A 15,632-nucleotide genomic window follows, 5' to 3' on the forward strand; every position below is an offset into this window, starting at 1 on the left:
GTTAAAGGTATTAGTTATGGAACTGTTAAGGAAATTGAGTTTGACTTATGGAACTGAGGTGTGAGTGATACTTAAACTAAAACACCCAATGATTTAATTTCAATAGCTTTAACTTTTGAGATAATTGATACTTATCAACGTACATTACTCTGGCCATTCCACTGAACAACAATTTCCCACTACCCTTGTTCATGTTTCACCTCATCCTATGCCTCGCTACAATTTTCAGAGGATAACGTCAATCCTCCAAGCTTCCACTTTTCCGTTCTCTCCCATCAATTTGGTGACTTTTTTTTTTTTCTTTTCATTTTTTGCCACTTGTACAATTTGGTCTCGCTAATAAGATAATGGAAGCAACAAAAGAAACCTATACATTCACCCACGCGGAATTGAATAGGGAAATTACATTAAATAGCTAGTTGAGAAAATTAAACAAAAATATACAGATTAGTTAAGAAGCGGAACAAATATATACAGATTAGGGACTCGTCTCATCTCTTCAAGGCCAATTTCCTATCAACATCAGACAAAACAATCTCCTGACAACGTACAACTCCGGCCTCTCCACCATAGCACAACCATCTTTCACTACCCTTGTTCATGTTCCACCTCACCCTACGCATTGCTACAATTTTCGGAGGGAAAACTTCAATAGTTCGAGCTTCAGCTTTTCCATTTTCTTTTTCCTGTGTATTTGGTGGCTCTTCATCTCTGCATACCAAGGCCAGGTCATCCTCTGGATTTTTTTTATTGCTACTTCTAGAATTTGGTCTCTTTTTGCTCTTGGGACGTGTCAATGCTTCCTCGGTTCCAGATTCTGTACCAGGGTCATCGCCATAACAAAGGGCTGCAACAAAATTTACATTTATAGGATAAAAAGAACTGCTGTCTAGCTTATAAAATGCATGTCGTAATGTAATTGACAAAAATTACCTAAAGTTGTGGCATCCGTACTAGGACTTTTTGCCATCTTATCATTTGCTCTTTTCACATGCTGTGGCTCAGATGAAAACTCCCGCATGGATAAAGGGGTGTCCCCGCCCTTGTTCAGTGACTTCTTCAATGGGAAAGGGGTATTTGGTACTGGAGTGTTAATAGTGATAAGTGATTCCTCTTCGGTTAATGACCCACAAAGAAAATGTGGGGTCCGATTTCGTGAGGGATCTTTGTCTACTGCTTTGCTTGTAAGCTGATTAAAAACACAACATAATCATGTTAAAGAAAAGCTTAGCCTCATCTTAGAACTGCATACGGTTATTATTTTTCTTTCTCAAATCCTACTAATAAAGGATATTTATTAACAAGGGGTCCCTTTGTGTCCAACCATCTGGCCAAAGCATGAGTTCCTGAGCACGATAAACAGAATTGTGGATAATTCACAGTGCTACAAGACTCCCCAGAAGATGAGACCCACTAAAAAATTTGTTAATTCGAATTATCATCATGGTCAGAAAAGGTTGAACCTTCTAACTTGACAGGTTTTACTGACACATTCCAAGAATGTCTCTACCCTCCACTACCAAGAATAAGTGAAAATCAGTTGGTCCAAAACATAAAATCAATGATATATTATATGTTGCCATGTTGGGCACATATCCTAAAATGACCAATCCATGAATATGCAAAGGGTGCTTAGGGAAGCCAAAACCAAAACTTATAGAAGTCAAGGTAGGTACTAAAGAGTGAAGATTTTCTTCAGAATTGAAGATAAGAAGAAAATTTTAGCAGGTGAGACCCATAACTGGAACTAGCCAATGAGTTATGGCTCAAATGGTACTTCCTCTAAGAATGAGGTTTCAAGACCCACTTAGCATATGTGTAATTACCAATTAAAAAGAGAAATGAAAAGATCCATAGCAGGAGCTCAAACTCACCTGGAAACGGAGAACAGTCCCATCTGCAGTGCAATATGCAGCCATGCCTAACATTTAAAATCAAAATTCAACAGTTGGTGGATAATTGATACCAGAAATTATCTGTTCAATTGACTTAGTTCAGAGTTGTATGCATAACTGGATTAGATGACAAATTTCCACTTATGATCAAATGTGAAGACTATAGGTCTGTTTGGATACCGCTTATTTTGCTGAAAACTGAAAACTTATTACTGAAAATATAGTAGTAAAATAATTTTTAAGTTATTAATAGTGTCGTGGGACCCAAGATTTACCTAAAAATCTGCGTTTTTACAAGTTTGGTTGGGTCGTGAACAGTGCTGTGGGACCCAGCCAAAAATGCAAAACGCAACTTCATTTCTATGCAAACGCATGCTATGACCATCTATCCACAAGAAAATTATATTTTAGATACAACTGTGCCATTTTGCATAAGATTTATGGTTAATGATCCATCATTATGCCTGAGTAGTACCAGAATAATTTAACCAGAAGGGCCAATCCAGAAATATTCACATGCCACTTTTAAAGGAAAGATAAGAATATATGTATTCTGAGTTTCAATCAACTGATGCATAATTTAACCAGGGAAACATTCTGTGGAGTGTAGAACCAAAAATATACTAGAACTGTTTCTTGGATCTAACCATCTAAATTTTTTTTGTAATTGTATGCATGCGACAATTCAGAATGTACTAGACTTTTTTTTTTTTTATTATTGGCAAGTTAAGCACCCAATGGGTCCCACATGACCTTACTCTCCACCTTATACTTGTAAAGGGAGCAGTTGCCTTTTGAGCTAGAGTTCATTGGAGTTCAGACCATAATATATTTACTTTCTTAGGATCTGAAATTGAACTTTTTTACACAGTATGCTTGCATAATTAGAGATGCATTGAAACAAATTATTAACAATAAGAGACCCAGATATGATTTGGAATATTGAAAGGGAAAGGCTGATGTAGTTATTTTTGGAGCATGAAAATTAAGTCAATGTATCACCATAGTCTTATTTTTTTGTTGTGATAGAAGCAAAATTTACTAGTCATTTAAAGGCACATGCGAAATACCTGTTATTCGTGACACTTGAACACTCCAGATAGCAAATGATGAACAGTAATAACTGTGCAACCCTTGTTGTTTTGTCCCACCAAAGGGTTTTCCAGTGACAGGAACATCATATGCAGCCTTAAGCAAGCTGAGGATTCTCATTGTTCCATCATCAAAGGATAGAATAACACATCTAAAAAGATGAAGAAAGAATGCTTCCAAAGTAAGGAGCAATTTTAACTTAATAATCCTAATTTGTGCTGCATCAATCGTACACTACCTTGGATTTGACAGCCAATCCAGACTATATATGATCCTTGGCACAGGATGGAGGTCCCACAAAGGACGGTATGGATCACTGCAAACAATTTAAGTTTATAGCTGTTGAGTATGGCATGCAATTATATCACTACTTACAAATTAAACACATCAAAATTCTTAAACAGTAATCACCAATTCTGCCTTCAATGCTTCTAGTAAATGAACTCACGAATTTCAGCACTTCCTCTCCATAAAAATCATGACACAGAATAAATTCAAAAACATACCATTAATGGAACTTTTACACAGCTAGAATTTTCATTGCATGTTGAGATCAAGTTTCCTAGAATGCAATGTAAAGTCTATAGTCTTAAGCAAGAACCTTGCAGCTCAACCGGCACCTACTGGTGTTTCCAACAGAGACGTCTCCCACCTCCCCCAACTATTGAATTAACCCAAAAAAATAATTATATATTATTTCTATTTTTAATTTTAAGTGCTCGCAAAGTTCTTGGAATCATAAATTTTAGATACTGATATCCTAAAAAGGATTTAATTACTGGGAGGAAATCTTATCTAGAGAAAAGAAAATTTACAATCTCCAAACTAGGAGGCCAGAATAAGTCAAATAAACTCAAGAGCCAATCTTAATAATCGGTCAAAACTTTAAACCTTGAAGTGAACATTAAATAATCAAAACAAAGTAGTAGAGTAAATGCAACTAGCATAATTCAGATGAGAAATTTAAAATATTTATTAGTGCATAATAAAGGTTCTGTACCCTAAAGACATGCATACTGCTAGGCATCAAATTTTAAATTCATAATTTATATACAAATTATGACAGTGGCTGATACTGCTACATATAAACCTTAGCATGGATATTTCTGTAATTTCCAAATCCAGGCAAAACAAAACATTGGCGATTAAGTTTAAGAAAGTTATCTGAGTACAATACTTCTTACTCCCCATACAAGGACCATATCCCCTACATAACAAATTGTCTGAGAGTTTGAGACATTTCTACAATTCATGTGCCACAAGAATCATCCATTACATAAGGGCCCACCCAAGACCCATGTTAGTCACATGTAGGGTCACCATACATGAATGGTCTAATCTTTGTATTGTTGAATTGTAGATGCCATAGATTGTGTGAGATTATGATAGAACAAAAATATATTAATTATGGTATCAAACTTAACTAGACTCCTGATATTCATGAGATATTATAAGAGCACACAACGGCATTGTTTCACCAATCCATGAGAGAAACCACAGTACAAATGGAATTAGGGTTCAGTTTGAAGCAGATTGTGGCTGTATATTACTCCCTTGGGGCAATAAATACACACTAAAATATATCACCAGAAATAATCTGACACAATATAAACAGAAAGTTTGACTAATTCAGAGACTAAGATTTCAGGCTACAAGAAACTCTTTTCCCTCAAAGTAAAATCATACCATGAGAGTTTGTGCATCCCAAACAAAACTATCAAAGATAAAGGTGCTCAAGGCTTTCAATTGTATAATTAGGCTAAACCTTAACTTTGGTCACTCAAAAATTTATTGAAGTTTCGTTTTTCAGGAATGCTGCTAAGTACTTCAATAGGACTTTTATAGACCAAACACACACCATAAAGGTATATCATGATTACTTACAACAATTTTGATTTAAGTTCTACTTGCCCAGATAATCTAATATTTTTGTGCAATTAAATTGAATTATATACAATTCCAAGAATCTTTATCCAGATGAAATGAAATGTGCACAACAAAACCATCAAAATTTTAAATTTGGTAAGAGAATATTAATGAGAATGTATACAGAAGAGGAATCATCTGTACCGTAGGTCCCAAAACTTTAGGCCCCCATGTCCAGCAGTAACTATAACATTTGCACTCTCTGGATCACTGAAAATCATTAACAACAGTGAGCTATATATTTCCATCACGCAAAATAACAGTAATACCAATACCTTGCATCATAATTTAGCCCAATACCCACAGCAATGAGTTTTTAAAATATTCTCAGCATGCACGTGACTCTAGTGGATAAAAACAATATTTTGCTTTGTTGCACCATTGATTAAAAGTTACGGTCTTCTGTCTGTACTGTGTTTGTAGTTCGAGGATTGATGCCTCAAACTGTTGTTGATGTGTACTTTAGTCGGAAAAACTGACTTAGGTATGGTAGTATGTGTACTTTGGAATGCAGCTGCTTTTTGCCTCACATGGACGCATACGGTATTGAGCCAACTCTTGATGAGATTAAATCTTTATTCTTACAGACCATGTATGAGTGGTTTATTGCTTTTGCAAGGTTTGAACTTCTTTGTAGATTAAATAGAATTCTTATATTTTAGATTGTAATTCTTTTGGGAACCCTTTGTATATATCATGAATGTTTGAGGTCTCACTTCTTTATGATATAATTTCATATTAAACATCAACATAAGAGGTGGGGAGGGAATCATGCCATAGCCATATCTTCTTCTAACATTTCTTGGTTAATTCTCTTCATACTCTGAGATAAATCACAGAAGTTGCAATGCTGGCACTCCAAAGTTGAAGTCAACAACATAAGCAAACCCTTTTGGGTAAGATAGATTCTAATGCAGGACAGGGGTAGCAAAATAGAGATAAAGGGAAAAGAAAGATAAAACAGGACAAATTCCAAGCTTCACCACCTAGAATTTGCCCAACATCCTTAGGTATCACCACCAAACAAGAGAAAACATTCGCTAGTCACAAAATTCTTATTCAAATTGTACTTCTGGAGCCTCTTTCTTACTTGGCTTCAGGGATTACATTAAGCTACAATTGCATCCTATAAAATCCTCAATCATAATAAAATTCAAATTCAAAATTCAAAAGTAAAACCAGAGTTAATGGGCTTTATTTTTATGTTTGGGTTGATTGGTTTTGGGTTTGGTGTGCTTGGATTTTAATCATGGGCTTTGGGGTTTTGAATTTCGGACTGGGCTTGGCCTTATTAGGAGATATGGGTGTTGAATTAGTGGGTAACCGGATTGGGAGCACAACCAAAATTATTTCAGATTTTCTTTGAGATACCAGATTTTATTTTTGAATTTGGCCTTTATCATGACTTAGGATTTTATGGGATGTAATTGTGGCTTAATGTGATCACTAAAGCCCATTAAAAAGAGGCCCCAGGAATAGTTTGAGGAAGTACAATTTGAACAAGTTTTCTGATTAGAGAATGTTTTTTCTTGTTGGTGGTGATGCTGAGCACCCTCAAGTGGTGAAGCCTAAGGTTTTCAAGCAAATTCTAGGTGGTGAAGCTTAGGATTTCCTGTTTTCTCTTTCTTTTCCCTTTGCATCTATTTTGCTACCCATGTCCTGCATCAGATTCCACGAGAAAAACATTGGCCTCAATATCACAGATGTTAACCATCACCAGCCAAATAAAAGCATGTGATTTTAAAGTTGCTAATCTGCTATTAAAACTGATTTGTAATTTTATTGATATCTGCACTGAGCTCATCTACATTCTGAAACTAACAACAAACAGGATATATTAGATTCGAATTAAATGCATATCATAGTTTAGACTATCACAAGATCACATTTTACACAATGCAGATAAGGCTGTCTATCATAAGGCCCAAAATCACAGCTAAATAGGGGAGTAAAAAAAAAATGCACATGAAAATAATTCTCCTCAAAGTAAAAAACTAGACTGAAGGAGTCCCTCCAAAAAAGCACAACTGTGAATTATCATTTTGCACAAAAGATCATCGTAGAGCTGAATATTTTATAAGATGACTAAAAGCTGAATTTAATGAAAATCCATCTTTGGGTATCACTTACCTTTCAAGTGGAGCCCAGGCAAGTGCTCTAATAGGAACTGTATCTGCACTGAAGCAAAGCAGCGGCCTAGTATCTGCAAAGCAAACAGTGGAAATGAAGTTCATCTAAGTATTCATAATGCATCACAATTCAAATCCTTGGAACCATCTTACGATATGCCCGTTACCTTCAGATGAACAGCTAGCAGAAAACTTCCATAAAGCAACCTGAATATATGACAAACTTCTTTAGTTTTGATACCACAAATGAATTCAAAATCAGAAGCAAACATGATCTTTAAGAATCAACAATTGATGGTTTTGGCTGGAAAATCTGGCATCAATACGATCAACAGTTATTAATGATGGTAACCACACTAAACCAAGAACATCTAAACCATGTATCATTTTACCAAAAAGAAAAACCTATTTCCTTATTCCCAATTATGCAAAAGCATGATTAAGTACTGACCCGTATCAATTAGGATGCAATTAGAAGCCAAGAAGAAAAAACATAGTAAATATAAATAATAATAAAAACAAGATATAAAAATATTACTGTTCCATCATGGCATCCAGCAAGTAGGTAATCATGTGGGGGTGAAGCTGACCACTCCACTGTCAGAGGGATGCTGCATTAAACGAAAATGGCATATTAGCTTTTAATCAGATAAAGTAAACCACATAACAAGGTCAACACAGACAGCTGCCTGTAGCAAATAGTTACGGTAACTCATTACAATTCTGCATTAGTTAAATATGTCCAACAAAATCTTAAGCCCTCCATAATAATGAAGATGGAGACAATGACCCCAAGAAAATTTTACCTTGAGGAAAGCTTGTTGAAACATGAAAGTCAAGCATCTCAGATTGCATTCAACAGCATATGGAAGATCTGTAAACTACAGACTTTTTTTTTTTTTTTTTGTTTGGGTGGGGGGGGTGGGGATAAGTAAAAAGTTTATTGAAAAAAGAAAGAAAACAAGGGAGCTACCCAAGTACAGAAGGTGAATATTATGGGTGCAATAGAAAAGAAACAGAGAAACAAGAAAAATAAATAACAAGATGGAATTCGTGAAGACTCAAAGAATCAAGGGATTTCAGTCAGAGAGTGCAAATTCCAATCATATAAAGTCTTCAGCAATATATAGTTTCAATTAAGTAGGACTAAAATAGAGTACATGAAATGTAAGTTTAGTAAAGTAGAAACATACATGAAGGGGCGGTAAGATTCGATGGTCAAGAGATACTAAAGAGCGAGAGTTCCGATATCTTGGATCAATAATACATAAAGATGGAGAGATTGCCAACTGTCTTGTATAGTTGTATTAGAAAGGAAGTCAAACCTAGTCTCTATGACAGGAACAATTTGTTGCCAAATTATTTTGTACATGATCCAAGCTCGAGCTCGTCAACAAACTAGATTACATGTTCAAGCTTGGTTCATTTTTTTATCAAACAAGCTCAAGCTTGTTTATAATCTACTTGATTAACTTATTCCTTTCCCAAATATAGCAAAGGATACAACTAAAATTTTTCAATCCTTCACAAATATATTCTAAAACTACATAACTAAATTATAGTCGAGATTATATTATTTGAGTTGATTAGATAGAATGATTTTTGTTTATGAGCTTATAGAAAGTAGATCCACCAACCTTGTATTGTTTAAATTTATGTATAATTTCTACCCCAAAATAAACTATTTATATTATCAATAAATTACAAACAATAATTAGACATTTTAATAACATATTACAAACTTACACAATCCAATATCAAGTCTATATAACTATATAAGTATTTTTACATATGTATACATATAAACATATAATATTTACTAAAATCGAGCTTTATATTTATAAACTTGTTCACGAACACATTATTGTGTTTAATCTTGGCAGGTTTAAAAGATAGTCAAGCTTAAACTTGGGCTTGAACTTGACTGTTTGACATAAATAATCTTTTTCCTTAGTAAAGCTGAGCTATTCAATAGCTTGGTTCTTGAATCCACAGCCTCACCTTCCATCTCATTCTTTATGGCATAAGAAAGTGCCGGTTGAGCTAGAGCTCATTGGGAAGTTAACTTTCTTTTCCATTCCAATAAATTTCCAAATCAGTAATCAAAAAAAAACTGACCTACCTTTGTATGCCACCGCATTTCAATAATGAACCTCTGAATACAGGCTCTAATTTTACAAAACGGGGATCTGTACCCTCCTGATGCACAGAGGAATAGATAACTTTCATTGTACGAGGAAGAGGAACCTCCCAACTGCATTGACGGGGTTGGCAAAACAAGATACAGATTACAGATTGTAATAAATATTTTAGCTGTAGAAGCAAAATATTGCATAAGAATGATGTTATATGAGGACATAATCAGAAAAGGATAACATTCAATATGTAATTTTTAAGTCCAATTTGTTGCAATACACCAATTTTACCATGTTAAAGTAGTTTGATATTCAAACTGGGATAATATTTTAGCTTTTATTTTTACTTGCCAAGTCCACCTTTTTGGTCCTACAGCTCATTCTTTGTGGGTGCATATGCTTCATATCTTTGGGATGTATTGGATCATGCCAGGGTCTATAGCTAGCTTATTATTTTGTTGGTGGCAATGTGTTGGGAAACATAATTCCAATATTTGGAATTTGGTCCTAGGATGTTTGATGTGGATCATTTGGATGGAACAAAACCGCCATTTTTTCAAGAATACTAAAAAATCATTAATTCAGTTGCAAGACTTGTGCCAGCGGACTCTCTTTGATTGGTCTAGGTGTTGGGTCTCTCAGATTGTTCTTCTATCACAGAGTTTATTTCTTCCCTTAGAATTGATTCTTGATTTCTATGCTTTTTGTGTTTTCTGTTGTCTTTTGTTGTTCACCATCATGAATACCTTGTATTTTTCTTCCTTTTTTATTTTTAATAATATTACTCTTATTAGCTATAAAAAAAGTATATATAAAAAGTTGTCTAATCCAGTAATCCCCCACTCCCAACAATTGAATTAAAATTAAAAAATTTTAATTTCTCAATTTTAATTTGTCCATTTTAGCTTTCCAGCAAAAAAGAAAGTCTATGACAGTCGGTGTTAATTTATGCAACCTTTATTTCCATAATAACATAGATCATTGATTAAAAAGTAACCATGAATGCTCCCCTAATATAACAGAAAAGAAGAAACTGCAAAACCATCTGAAAAGACTTGATGGATATAGGCAAAAGAAAGTGGAGACAGAATATTTAAGGGGACAAAAAAACCAACAACTGAAGCAGATTTCTTACACTTCCAGAGATCCGTTCCCCAGCAAGACAGCAAGATAGCCCATCCGATGCTTACATTTGGATTGACATGCATTAGAAGGTCGCCACTTAACATCCCATGCAACCTTCCCATTATGAGCTAGGCATAATACAACTCTTGGCAAAGCAACATCCTTTGAAATCAAGGAACTAGCTGAGCTAGTTCCTAAGGAACCTTTATCAGACACATTATCACTTGCAGCAGGTTCCTGTCCAGAGTAATGTTGTATTTGATGATTTGTAACAGAAGATCCCATGTCTTCATTTTGTGTTAATAACAGTGGACTTGTATTATCACTGTGGATCACTGCCCGCTTCTTATGTTTCAATCTTCTGCTCTGCATAGGAGTTTCAAGTGCTAGATTACATGCAGATACGGCTTGCTTCCGTCGTTTTTGTTTTTTGACAGTGTCTTCTTGTACAGAACCTTCTTTGGCATTCCCAGGAACCTCATCCACAGCATGTGATTCTGATGAATCTTCTGCGTGTTTAACAGACAGAGCTTGAATAGCCAAATTATCAAGAGATTGTTCAATCAAATTCTTTCTAGGTCTTCCTCTAGGCCTCTTTGATTGAGTTGTGTCTTCTATTGGCTTCTTTCTAGGTCTTCCTCTAGGCTTCTTTGATAAAGTTGAATCATCTGTCACGGCCCCATTATTTTTAGTTCCCTGTTTTGGCTTTGCTAATGAAGGTGGCACCTCTTCCTCATTCACACCGACATTCATAAGACACCATATTTGAATGACACCTCTACCAGTAAGTGGGGCACCCATCTTGTGATATGAAGTTCCCGGAGGATGAGCAGCAACAGCGATAAACTGGAAAGTATGAAACCAGAGAAAAGGCAGGCACACAAAAATGGTTTAATGTAAATAAGCCAAGTAAATCATCACAAATTCTCTTACAAAAAATCAAATTGCACATCTAAAATTCTTTTCTTTTTTTTTTGGATAAGTAAAGCAAAAAACAAACTGCACATCTAAAATTCTTATAAAGGAGTATATCTAATTCTTCTTTCTTGTAAACAAAACAGAGAAATTATTTTGCTATAAAGCAATAAATAACAATGCTCAACAGCATGAATTAGGACAATGTCCTCTAACTATTCCAACTAGCCATTTTTAGATGTTACCCCATAATTTCACAAAAAAATTGCCTAAATGAAACTAACTCAAAATTCTTAAATGGCACACTGCCTAACCAAAAATAAATAAAAGATTGGCCTTTGGCAATCAACATTGCATACTTGATTAAGATATTTGTTGTTTTTAAAAATAAGCAGAATGCTTCTTCTTCCTTTTTTTCCTTTTTTGGTAGTCAATATCAAAGTACCACACACATGCATGCTTGACTAAGATATTTATAATTTGAAAAAAAATATATATATATATATATTTGGTAGTCAATATCAAAGTTAGATAAATTTTTCCTCCATGTTCAAGTATCAATCATGTAAGAATTAAACAAGTTGAAATTTTCCAAGCCAAGAAGCTTTCTGGATACGACAACATTTAGTTAAAAAGGATTTTTATCAATGAATAAGAGGAACATGGAGGATAGACAGGCTAAATTGTGTTAAGGTCCAATACAGATAGACTTATTAGAACCATCCAAATGAAGTAAATTTTCTGAACACATAATCTTACAAACAAGGATAAGCTATCTAAACATCAAATCCAACAATCCTTTTGAGTTTTGACAAGTATCAATTAAAAGTACACGAAAATGGGGGGGTTTAGCCCCCAAAGATTTCCAATAAAGTAATATATTAACACACACACAAGAAAAAGAAAATATATATATATATAGAAGTACCTCACATTTATTATGATAGTCTGGTGTTTCACGAATTCTAGGACACCAATCCAAAGCCCAAACATGCCCTCCAACATAGATCACAAAGTCTTTGCTGCAGCAAGATCTGTTGAAAGAAATTTTGCAAATGTGCATATCAATCATCAATAATATAGTCATCGTAGATAGCAACACTGACAGAAATTGTAAACCTTCTTTTATAATAGAAATTGCCAAAAAATTTTGAAATTCAGCACTAACATCATCAGCTAAAACATAAGAAAATCTAGAAGTCCTATCCTTCTACTTCAGTTATATTTTATAAAATAATATATGCAATTATTTTTTTGATAATTAATAAACTTCATAAAATAATAAATGCAATTATTTTTTATAATAATATATGCAATTATATTACACAATTCAATTGGAAGTAGCACTTAACACAGATAACAGGCAAGTATTGAAACAAACGAAACTCTTTGAACTTGCTACAAGAAGCCACTACACAAAAATTTCTGTATACAAGAAAAAGAACAAACCCGAAAAACTACAATTAGCATTGAGCAAGCCCCATAACTGTGCGCAATACAAGCACATGATTAAGGAAAGAAATAAGCATCAACTATGAGCAACATCATGTGCCCATTTAATATCCTTTTTTGATACCGCACTTTTTCAAAGTGTAGCTTTTTTTAACTTCACTATTTTCTAGATACAGCTTTTTAAGACAGCCAATTTTCAAAAGTCAATGAAAACTCATACGATATTTTTAATTCTTCAACATAATCCAATAAAAATAACTAGCACCCTAAATCTAATGACATAAACAGTGCAGTGGTAAACTTGTGTACCAGCACTACATTACATGAGAGTGCTACATGTTATTCATGTTCTGCACATTATTTATTCCTTTTTCCAGTTATTTTACAACCAAATTTTCTCCAAACACACAAAAAAAAATATATATATATATATATAACTTGGTGGATAACGGACTAGTGAATAGGATGGCACTATTTGATTAATTTGCAACTACCATTTTACTCATCAACACCAATATATCAAAGAGCCACCTCTAACTAGATGTACATGTGGTAGCAAACCCTATTCAACATAAATACATAAATAAAGGAAATTCCAACATCACCCTTATTATCAAACTTTTGTAAGATTCAGATAACACACATACTTTCCAGCCATTCTCACAATCTGTTCAATAACCAAAACACACAGAGGACGAAAATTTGCATAGAATTCTAGTAAATAAACAGGAACACTAAGATACTTTCCTCATGACTGACACACAAAAATATCAACAGAAAAAAAAAAAAGTAAAGTTTATTGTAGCATTAAAAAGTTTCACAGTTTATCATTATATCAGTGTGAAATCAATGTCCTATGAAAAATACCTGGATTCCACATATTCAGCATCCCCAGATGATCCCTCCTTCTACAACAGCATGGAAACCAAATAAGGGACTTGTTTGGCAGAAAATTGTGTAACAAAAAACCCCCACCCCCCAAACTACAAGAGGAAAAAAAAGGAGGAACTTGTTCTAATTTACCTTAGGAACAGTTGCAGAAGAAAATTGAGGTAAGTGTATTCCACTAACAACATCTTTCCCTTCAGGGCTTCCCACTTCACAGGCAAAGCTAACAGTTCTTGGTTCATAATTAAAATACTTCCATTCACTGCAGATATGGAAATTAGAATTTATAATAATAAAAACAACAACAACAACAACAACAACATCAGCAGCAGCAGCAGCAATTATGATCATAATAAATAATAACTGCCATAATCATAATCTGAGCTTGCAAAAAAATTTGACATCCATATTGTATATTATAGGGTGAATTTCTCATCCCTCAAATTTGGGGCATGCACGAATTTAGTCCCTCAATTTTTTAGTCCTTCAAATTTTAAAAGTGTAACAATTTAATCCTGCTGTCAACTTTCCATCCAATTTTGCTAATGCGGCTAACGGTTAGCTGACGTGGATGCCCCAAGATTAGGATGGCCAGTTGATGGCAAGACTAAATTGTTACACTTCAGAAATTTGAAGGAATAAAATAGAGTACTTGAAAATTGGGGGACCAAAATTGCGCGTGCCCCAAATTTGAGGGATGAAAATTGAAATCAACCAGTCACTTCTTCAACAAAAATTCCTAATCGAAGCTGTTGTCCACAAGCACACCAGATAATCTGCTCTTAATCAATAATGTAAAACACACAAAAAAAAAAAAAACAAAAAAAAAATCATAACTTGATCGTGCTTTCAGCCTCTTTGATAAGGGCTTTTAAATGAACCTAGCAACTCCTCATGAGTAACTAATTCAAAATTCAAGATTCCTAAGCCAAACTAAAGTTTCGAGCTCCAGCCTAAAGTTTGTATATAAATTCATATATACACACACACTCATATGTATACTCATTGAGCTTAGCTCGTTTAATAATCGACCTAAACCTAGAATTGAGCTTGATTTGTTTAACAATCAACTGAACATAAATATCATTTATTCAAAGCAATGCATAAACAGCTTAGTTCATGCACATCCCTAAATACCTAGCTAAAGTTCAAAATTGCACATACGTTCATACATACATATATATGCGTAAAATTAGGAGGCATCGTAAACCTTATGAAAGTGATTGAGGAAGACAATCGCTTGATTTCGCTTTCTTCAATAGGAGCATCGTCTTCCTCTGCCTCTCCGCAAAGCTTAGAGATCGTGTCTATGGCTTTGAAGTGTTTCTCCGCCGATTCGTCGAAAGCCAAGACCGTAACCTTTTCGCCATTGCAATTCTCTGCAAATCCCGATGGATTCTCAGCGTTCGCTGAAGGAACTGGAGCATCCTCCTTCTTCTTCTTCGCAGTTCCTTCGGTTGTTGTCGACGTCTTCTTCTTCTTCTTCTTCCCGCGCTTCGCGCTCAAAAGCTCGGAAATCGGAGGTTCCTCCATATTTTGAAATTACCGGTACAGAGGAACCCTATGTTCCGTGTACCGGTTCAAATACCGGTCTATGCCGGGAAATTTCGGACGTTTCGGGTGATTTCGACTATGCCCAGAGGGCCGAGATCGTACACTGTGACAGCTCCAATTTTTGAAACCCTAAAGGAAAACTGATGTGGTGAGAAATATTATAGACTATTTTTTTTAAAAAAAATAAACTTAATGGACTATATATATATATATATATAGCGTTTAATAAATGCAAAAGATAATTTGTTTTTAAATTTTTTTTTTTTTGCATAATTTCTTTTTTAATTAAAGAAGTGATAACCCAAGTTTTGCCACACTGATTGGACAAAATTTGCTTAGTAGTTTATTTTTTGAAAAATTTAGGTAGATAACACGAGGGCAAAGTTATTTAGTTATTTAAACTCTTTTTGCAACTCAAGTTTATTAAACTAGAATTCCAACCCAAAATCGAATTTATCAAACTCTAGTTTCAATTAATTTAGGTTGCGGGGCAATCTAACATTACATAACAAATTGAAACT

The 15,632-nt window shown here is 34.4% G+C and overlaps 1 protein-coding gene across 3 annotated transcripts; it reads right to left on the minus strand.

Moving 5' to 3' along the window:
- Positions 1–386: 386 nt before the first annotated feature.
- On the minus strand, positions 387–15,283 carry LOC112032069 (uncharacterized). Of its 3 annotated transcripts, XM_024064771.2 has the most exons (15): positions 14,768–15,283; positions 13,693–13,819; positions 13,537–13,577; positions 12,146–12,251; positions 10,313–11,148; positions 9,165–9,296; positions 7,581–7,653; positions 7,210–7,249; positions 7,044–7,116; positions 5,058–5,123; positions 3,226–3,303; positions 2,966–3,138; positions 1,875–1,921; positions 934–1,189; positions 387–847 (listed from the first exon to the last, which is right to left on the minus strand). In XM_024064771.2, exons 1-15 carry the CDS (start codon positions 15,088–15,090, stop codon positions 492–494), a joined length of 2,727 nt encoding a protein of 908 aa, XP_023920539.1. In that variant the 5' UTR covers positions 15,091–15,283; the 3' UTR covers positions 387–491. The 3 variants fall into 3 exon arrangements, with proteins under 3 accessions (XP_023920539.1, XP_065622308.1, XP_023920540.1); XM_065766236.1 differs by lacking the exon at positions 5,058–5,123; XM_024064772.2 differs by lacking the exon at positions 14,768–15,283 and having other exon boundaries at positions 12,151–12,251; positions 13,693–13,767.
- Positions 15,284–15,632: the final 349 nt, after the last annotated feature.

This window comes from Quercus suber, unplaced genomic scaffold, assembly GCF_002906115.3.
Source record: "Quercus suber isolate HL8 unplaced genomic scaffold, Cork oak 2.0 scaffold_693, whole genome shotgun sequence".
Lineage (NCBI taxonomy): Eukaryota > Viridiplantae > Streptophyta > Magnoliopsida > Fagales > Fagaceae > Quercus > Quercus suber.